Source organism: Mercenaria mercenaria, chromosome 3 (assembly GCF_021730395.1).
Source record: "Mercenaria mercenaria strain notata chromosome 3, MADL_Memer_1, whole genome shotgun sequence".
Taxonomy (NCBI): Eukaryota; Metazoa; Mollusca; class Bivalvia; order Venerida; family Veneridae; genus Mercenaria; species Mercenaria mercenaria.
This window is the reverse complement of record NC_069363.1, coordinates 88,313,297-88,322,155: the sequence shown is the minus strand read 5'-3', so window position 1 is coordinate 88,322,155 and position 8,859 is coordinate 88,313,297. Positions and strand designations below refer to the sequence as shown.

The 8,859-nt window shown below is 34.1% G+C and overlaps 2 protein-coding genes across 2 annotated transcripts; one reads left to right on the top strand and one right to left on the bottom strand.

Moving 5' to 3' along the window:
* Positions 1-591: 591 nt before the first annotated feature.
* On the top strand, positions 592-1,155 carry LOC123525618 (uncharacterized). The gene has a single exon (XM_045304765.1). It carries the CDS (start codon positions 592-594, stop codon positions 1,153-1,155), a length of 564 nt encoding a protein of 187 aa, XP_045160700.1.
* Positions 1,156-8,039: 6,884 nt separating this feature from the next.
* Positions 8,040-8,588, bottom strand: LOC128555965 (uncharacterized). The gene has a single exon (XM_053539821.1). It carries the CDS (start codon positions 8,586-8,588, stop codon positions 8,040-8,042), a length of 549 nt encoding a protein of 182 aa, XP_053395796.1.
* Positions 8,589-8,859: the final 271 nt, after the last annotated feature.

The window sequence follows — 8,859 nt, the reverse complement described above, 5'->3', positions numbered from 1 at the left end:
TAAAAATAGAAATGCTTCAATTGAATTACAATTATAATTACTTGCTTTTTACAGAAGTAATTAATTAATTACAATTATTTTAAGGAAAATAATTAATTATTATTTTAATTATTTGGCAATATATTCACAAATAGAATCATGATGTTACTATCAAAGACATATTAAATAATAATGATGCAGATTTATAAGTCTTTAAAACAGTTTCAGGTTCATATCCAGATTACATTAATACCTCTTTAGATGGCCAGCAAGTTGTCAGTATACCGTTTTGGCGGGTGAAAACATGTTTTGGACACTACCATCTAAAATTTGGATTTACTGTGATTAAGCAAAACCCGTATCCTATGCAGAATACTTCCCCGTCGCATTATGGATTTCCTATGCCCCCTATGCTACTGGTTTCAACGCCGCCATGGGCTATGGAAATTTTGGACGAAGTTAAACAGTTAAAGTCAAAACTAAAAACTATGGATAATATTGAAAAAAACAGTTAACCTTATAAAGTAAAAAGTTGGTAACCTAGAAACTAAATTCAAAACCTTGGAAATCCGGGTCACGGACACGGAGAAGGCCTGTATCAGTCAAGTGCATATGAGGCCAACAGGAAAGAACTTTTGTCGGCAAGAGATGAACTCAAAACACTACGAAAAAAAGTGCGATTCTCTGGAACCGTCGTCTAAGCATCTTGAACACGAAAAAGAAAAACTAGAATCAAAACTTGACGACATGGAATCTAGGTCAATGAAGGTTAACCTATTGTTTTACGGCATTCCAGAACAGGAATTCGAGGAATGTACGGCCAGAGTGAAATCAGTTTGTAAAGATACATTACAGATGCCGGAAGCAGAAACATATCTTATTGAACACTCTCAAAGGGTTGGCAGGAAAGGAGCTAAACCCCGACCCATACTGGTGACTTATCATTATTTCTCTGAACGCGAAAAAGTTCGACTTAAATCATATGAAAAAAGTGATGAACTGAAAACCGCTGTGTATGGCACTGGGATTCAACTACCCAAAGCTATTAGGGAGGCTCGTAAATCGTTGTATGTTACCATGGATACAGCCAGAAAGGCGGGAAAGAATGTTAGATTGGCCGGAAAGAATTTATACATTGACGGCAAGCTGCATAAACCCGAGGGCACTGAAAATTAGGGGCGTCCAGAAGAGACGGAATTAAGTATTCTAGCATGGAATATACATGGACTGTTAATAAACTCGTAGACCCTGACTTTTTGTCTTATATTGAAAACTTCGACATTATTTGTTTTAGTGAAACTTGGATATCTAATCAAAATATTACTAACATTGATATAAATGGTTTCAGTAGCATCCATATTTCTGGAAGTAAGGCAAAGGGTATATCTAAAGGACGTTTTAGTTGAGGTATATCCATTTATTTCAAAGAAAAATTTAAACTCTTTATCAGTGTTGTAGATAAAAATCAACATGGTATAATATGGTTAAAAATTTCTGCATATTTATTTGTTGATAATCAAGATATATATACATTTGCCATGCATATTTCCCACCTAATAGCTCAAAAGTGTTCAATGCCTCTGACTTTGATTTTTTTGAACAGATTGAACTAGACTTTTAAAATATAACGATCTAGGTAAAATCTATGTCACCGGTGACTTTAATAGCCGAGTTGCAAACGTGGAAGACTTTGTTACATATGATAAATATTTAGATCAAAATATAGATGTATTAAACACCAATACAAACATTCCCGCACGTGTTAGTAAGGACAAGGTCATAGACCATAACGGCAAGCGCTTGATCGACTTATGTCAGACCACAGGTCTGTTAATAGCTAACGGTCGCGCGTTTAATGAACCGGGCGATTTCACTTTTTGTTCTCGTCAAGGTTTAAGCACTGTTGATTACCTTTTACTGAACTTTTTAGACTTCGATACTGTTTCATATTTCGAAATTGCGGAGTTCAACGAGTACTCGGATCACGACCCGATACTGTTTAGCCTTTCAGTGTCTGCACCGGAGCCGCTTTACTGTAATTCGGATTCAGATATTAACACAGAATATCAAAACAGAAAAATAATTTGGGACAGTGAGAAAGTTCCGTTTTTTCGATTACAGCTTACAAACAATCGGGATATTATAAGTAACTTAACAGACAGTATATCAACGTCACCAATTGATCACGTGGTTGACAGGTTCACTAGTGTGTTACATGACTGCGCGTTTGCATCTTTTGGAAAAAATACTGACTTTCATTTCCATAAATCCAAAACGCCGAGAAAGCCGAATAAGAAATGGTTCGACGAAAATTGTCAATCTGCAAAACTGAATTTTAAAAGAGCAAGAAATAATTTTAATAGAAACAAAAGTGACAATAATAGGATATTATTTACTCAAGCAAGAACAAAGTATAATAGGACTAAGAAAAAAATCGCAGCATAAATACAGATTGAAAGAAGGGCAAAAATTAGGTAATTTGGCAAAATCCCAACCTCGATTGTTCTGGAAGAAAATAAAAAAGTCCTTGAAAAGTAATTCACTCAAGGCTGATAATCTTAACATAAGCAGCCTTTTTGATCATTTTAAATCGATGTTTGGTAATGAGCAATCAGACACCGAAAATGCAGGCCCGGAATTAAACACTGACCAAATCGACCAAGAATAAAATGCCCGGCTTAGACAACTTAACAAGCGAAATATTTAAGGCAAGTTACGATTTAATCTCACCTTTCTCGATTACACTTTACAATAGGCTGTTGAGTAGTGGCGAATACCCTACTTCCTGGGGAAACGGTATCATCACACCGATCTTCAAAAAAGGAGATATAAACGACGCAAAAAATTATCGCGGTATCACCTTAATTAACGTTCTTGCCAAAATAAACTCTCAGTTACTTTTAAACAGGTTAACAAAATGGTCCAATAAGAATGAAAAACTTGATAAAGGGCAATTTGGTTTTCAAAAAGGTAAATCAATAATAGACTGTATTTTTATTCTGCATTCAGTGATAAGCAAGGTTCTGGCTTCGGGACAAAAACTATACTGTATGTTTATCGATTACATGCAGTGCTTTGATAAAATAGATAGATCATTCCTTTTTCAAAAACTATTGAAAGAAAACGTCAGCGGAAAATTAGTACAAGCCTTGAAATCAATGTACACGGTTGTTAGGTCTTGTGTACGGTTCAATTCCCAGACGTCCGACTGTTTTACCTCAAATATCGGGTTAAAACAAGGGGACCCGAGTTCCCCTCTCCTCTTTATGTTTTTCGTAAACGACATTTCTCAGCATATTAACTCAAATATGGCTGATAATTTTACTGTAAATGAACTTCAATATTTCTTGTTACTTTATGCTGACGACCAAGTGCTTTTCGCAAAATCATCATCGATGCTTGACGATCTTGTAAACTATTGTCAGAGATGGGGATTAAAAATAAATGTATCAAAAACTCAGGCAATGATATTCGAGAAAGGCCGACACACCTATCATAACTTTTATATTTATAACACCCCAGTGGAAACCGTAACATCCTTTAAATACCTTGGTATCACATTATCTAAAAATGGTAATTGGTACCGCAGTCAAAAATGTATTGCACAACATGCGTCGCGGGCTTTATATACCCTGTTCTCAATTCTAAATAACATCGAATTACCAATTAAACAGATACTTTATTTGTTTGACAGTCTTGTAGGTTCAGTCCTCCACTTCGGCTCTGAAATATAACAACAACAACAACAGAACAGAACAGAACAGAATTTTTATTAACAACTTGACTTGAACATAGACGTTCATCGTCACATAAACTGTACAAGCATGCGTGTATACGAGAGAGTATAACAATATATATACATATGAAATAAAATAAACTAAAAACATGCTGAAATTGTTCAAATTGCACTTCTTAATTTTTAGCTACCAAATTAGTACTAACTAATTTATTAATTTTTTGACTCCATTGATGAATTTAGCAAAGTGTTTATATATGGTTAATGACATTTTTTACATATCAATGAATGAGATCAAATTTCACAATCTAACAATATAATCAATTACTTGTGTTTAGGTGAATCAAAGTCAAGAAGAGAAGCAAACTATACTTTACTTTGTTAATAGCAATAAATTAATCATGTAGCCCAAGAATGCATTAATATTATGACACACGCCGCTGTTCAATAATAAGTATAATTAAACTACATTAACAATAGTTAAATCCTTACCGAAACGAAATTGTAAGGGTTACCAACTACCAAAACAGCACTGGTTCTGCCTAGAGTTGCCTAGACTTGATAAACCTTGCGAAACGAAAGTTAAGATTTATCTGAGGCTATATTTTATGCTTTATAATATCATCGTTAAAACCAATACAAGTGCATTCGAACCTGATAGTGAATAGAGATTGCTGACAGTACCATATAAGACATAAACAGTATCATGTAAGACTGCATTATTTTAAAAGTTACATTTAACTCCCATGCCATCAGTTACTTCTCTTCTTAGCTACAATATCACCCAAATGTAGACACTAAATATATGCACTATAATAATTACTAAGTATACCATACATCTCTAATGTTTTACAATATCGTTTAACATATGGATACTTTTTTATAATTGGAGTATACATTAATCATACAGATAATTCAAACAGTTTTGTCTCTGCTTAATGCTTTAATGCAGAATACTGCTAATTTATTTAATATCTTTACATTTGAAACATTGAGCAATTCTATGAATTTTATCATGTTAGGTCGTCTACTGTAGTACCTAGGTATATAAATACTTCTCAAATGATCATATACAGGACATATAAGAATGAAGTGAAACTCATCTTCAATATCATTTTTCTCACAAAGAGTACATTTCCTTTCGTCTCTTTGGATATTACGGTGCCTTCCAGTCTCTATATTTAACTGATGAGAGGATAGTCGTAACTGTGCAATGGCATTTCTGTATTTAACATTACTAAGTTTTAACAAATAGTCAGAGATTACAAAGTTCGTTTTTAATTCTTTATAAAGTGATAATGAAGACTTAACTGAAATATCTTGCCTCCAGTCATTAATGTACATATCTAATAATCTGCACCTTAACAATGGCAAAAATACTTTAGCATTGACCGAATTTGGAAATAACCATACATCATTAAAACCTGTTCTCTGTAATAAATCCCTGACCTTTGAGGCCCAGTTCATCACATGTCTGTCATTATCTGCCTCTAATCTGAGATTTTCAAACATACATGTTAACAAACAATTACTGCTTTTTTCTAAATGCAGTCTAAGATAATATTTTATAATTCTAATGTACCTTATTATTTGTAATGGAAATCTACCTAGCTCTCCATATATTGCTGAACTACATGTAGAGTTTTTAACATTTAACAATGACTTTAAGTATTTTCTATGCACACGTTCTATGTTTTCTGCCTTCAGAAAACCCCAAACTTCACATGAATAATTTAGGATGGAAGCTACATAGGCATCAAACAAATTCAACATAATATTTACGGGTATTTCCAATGACTTTGTAACCGAAAACAGTGCACTCATCGCTCTAAGAGCCTTGCCTGTAAGAGTTTTCGTAGCATTAATAAATGAGCCACCGTTGGAAAGAACTATACCAAGATAATTAAAATTATTTACAATTTCTATTACTTCATTAGCATACTTAAATTGTTCACTACTTTGCTGTCTACCTCCTTTCCTAAATATAACTATTTTTGTTTTCTGAACATTTACTGTAAGTTTCCACTTTTTACAATAAGATTCAAAATTATTCAATGACTGTTGAAGCCCTTCCGCAGTTTCTGAGAAAATAACTGCGTCGTCTGCAAAAAGTAACAAATATATAGACAATTGATCAAGTGTTAAGCCCGCAGACGAATCCTGTTGCATAAATAATTCTACATCATTTATGAATATTGAAAAAAGTAAAGGAGAAATTATCTCCCCTTGTAATAGTCCTATATCACAATTGAAAAAATCAGACAATCTATTTAAATGTTTGACACACAATTTTACCTCACTGTATATAGACCGTATAACATTAAATAACTTCCCGTTAATACCGCTTTTAATAAGTTTCAACCATAGACCATTTCTGTATATCGAGTCAAAGCATTTCATGAGATCTATAAAACAGCAATACAAACGTTTTTACTTTCTTAATTGATTTTCAATAAAGGAATTCAACAAAAATATAGCATCTATCGTCCTGTAATTTGCTTTGAAACCAAACTGTGCGTCTGTAAGAATATCATACTGTACTGCCCATTTCTTAAGCCTTTCATTCAGAACCACCGTAAATAATTTAGCAAAACAACTAATTAGCGTAATACCTCTGTAATTATTAGGATCATTATTATCTCCCTTTTTATAGACAGGTATAATTACTCCTTTAGACCATGATTTAGGGAAACACTGTTTACTTAGAATATAATTAAATAAAATTTCAAGAGGTTTATCCAGGACATCAATACCTTCTTTAAAATATTCATATATGATACAATCAAATGAGCAAGATTTATTTGTACCCAATAATTTTACAGCTTGTCTAATCTCCTTAATTGTAAAAGGCGGGTCTAACTCTTCAAAAGTTGCATCTACATTTACATTACTATCAAATTCGTCCAAAAATTCTTGGCATTCTACATCCTCATCTATTCTAAATCCTGCTGTTAATTTTTTGAAATGTTCATAAAAATCATTTAAGTTAATGTCCTCTCCAACACATGTATTTTTCTTATGCTTAAACATTTTCCAAAAATCCCTTGGCCTTTTCCTTTTCATATCATTCATTTTCGATGCAATTTGTCTATTATATTTCTTTTTTGCAATTCTACAACAATATTTATAATCAATTTTCTTATCGAACAATATTCTTTTATTTTCAGTTGTTTTATTGGCAATAAATTGAGCAAGTGCCTTCTTATAACTATCACGTTTGTCTCTACATTCCTCATTAAACCATTTATTATGAACCCTGTTATCAGAAAAATATGTACATGTTGATATTTTACGGCGATTTTCAAAATATTTGTTACCTCTGCTACATAAAAAGTCTGTAAAAATCTGAACCATGACATCAGGATCACTGTTACTTTCCTTGCTATTATTTAAATCATTGCAAAGTGTGTCAATATCGCGCGAAATATCATTTAAAAAATCCACTTTGGAGTCCGGTTCCCATTTATAGAACACGCGTTCGCGTTTTATATTTTCACGCGGCAGCGTACCGATCTTTAATGAGAATTCTAACGGCGCATGATTAGAATGTATTGTAAAATCATGAATGTGAAATCCAGATATATTGCAAAAATTAGAGTTTTCCGTAACAAGGTAATCGACCGTGCTCATTCCATTATGCGTGAAACATGTAGGCTTACCGAGATTCGCACCATTTCCCAAGCGACCGTTTACAATACGCAAATTTAAAGATTTACACATGTCAAGTAATAAGTCACCGAACCGATTTGTTCCCCGATCAGACGTCGCCCGCGGTAAATACAAATCGCAATTAAAGCAATCGTGATCATGTAACTGTTTATCATTTTCTATGAAATCACATTTTGATCCAATACGTGCATTCATATCGCCAAAACAATACACCTGCCCCTTTTCCTGAAAATACCTTATATCTGACTCTATTTTACGGAACACGTCAAAGCCATATACTTGATGAATAGGCGAATTTTCAGGTGCTATATAGGTTATACATAAATATATATCATCCGTATTATGAAAGTTTTAACCACATAACACAATCTACGTCATTTCTCACCAGCTTGACTCCCTTACTGACTGAATTTTTTATATACACCAGTAATCCGCCGCTATTCCTCTTCGCTCGTCTGTTTTGATATTTCCGGAAAGAATGAAAGAATTTATAACCGTTTAAATCGAGTTTAGATTTTTTTCCCGTCCAAGTTTCACTTAAAAAGATCAGATCGTAATTTCCGATAAAATCGGTGAAGTCAGCACATGATCGCTTTTGCTCCGATAAGCCTTCAATATTCCAAGATAAACACTTTAAAGTACTCCCTCCGCTGTCCTACATCCTTTCCGCATCCACTCCCTCTCTATACAACCGACCGTCAATAAAAAGTTTATCCACCTTAATGTAAGCTTCCTTTCCCTGCTTCCGAGCCTCCAGCATAATAGGCACAAGACGTCGTCTTGTGGACATCACTTCCGCAGGGAATTGCTGGCTGATGCCGTAAGGCCTTTCTAGTTTGCTTGCTCTAAGTTTTACTCGCTCTCTGTCCGGATAGTAAGCAAACTTTGCCACAACAGGTCGTGTTTTCGAGTTATCGAACTTTCCAATGCGATGGGCACGGTGTAGTTTGATGTTAATTTTAGCATCCTCAATTTCTAATTTGCTCTCTATTAAATCCAGTACCTTTTCAACACAATCTGCATCGTTTTCTCCCCGTACTTCCGGAATTCCAAAAAAGAGCAAATTATCGCGCATATTTCGGCATTTCAGGTCCGTAATGTCCGCTTTCATAGTCCGTTCTTGCTCGGACTGTTGTTGCTCTAACGATTTTAATTTGGACAATAATGAGTCAATCTCTTTCTGTTTGCTACAGATATCCTCCATGTATGATGAATCGTACTACCGGCTACGCTCCAGCTCGATTAGTTTAGTTTCTATGTAATTTACCTTTTGATCTACATTATCAAGGCGATCCGTTATTTTTTCAACGGTAGATTTAATGGTGTCTAACTGGGTCAATTTCTTGTCTATACTATCAAGCCTTTGTATCAATGACGAGAACTGATCAGTATTCACTCCATTCATAGTGGTCGCAGTAATGGGCCACTGATGCATATTTTGTGAATTTGGAGAACCACTGTTCATTGCTTGTATA

Excerpts from the sequence above, each read along its gene's own strand:
- LOC128555965 (XM_053539821.1), bottom strand. The coding sequence starts at position 8,588 with ATGGAGGATATCTGTAGCAAACAGAAAGAGATTGACTCATTATTGTCC.
- LOC123525618 (XM_045304765.1), top strand. The coding sequence starts at position 592 with ATGAGGCCAACAGGAAAGAACTTTTGTCGGCAAGAGATGAACTCAAAA.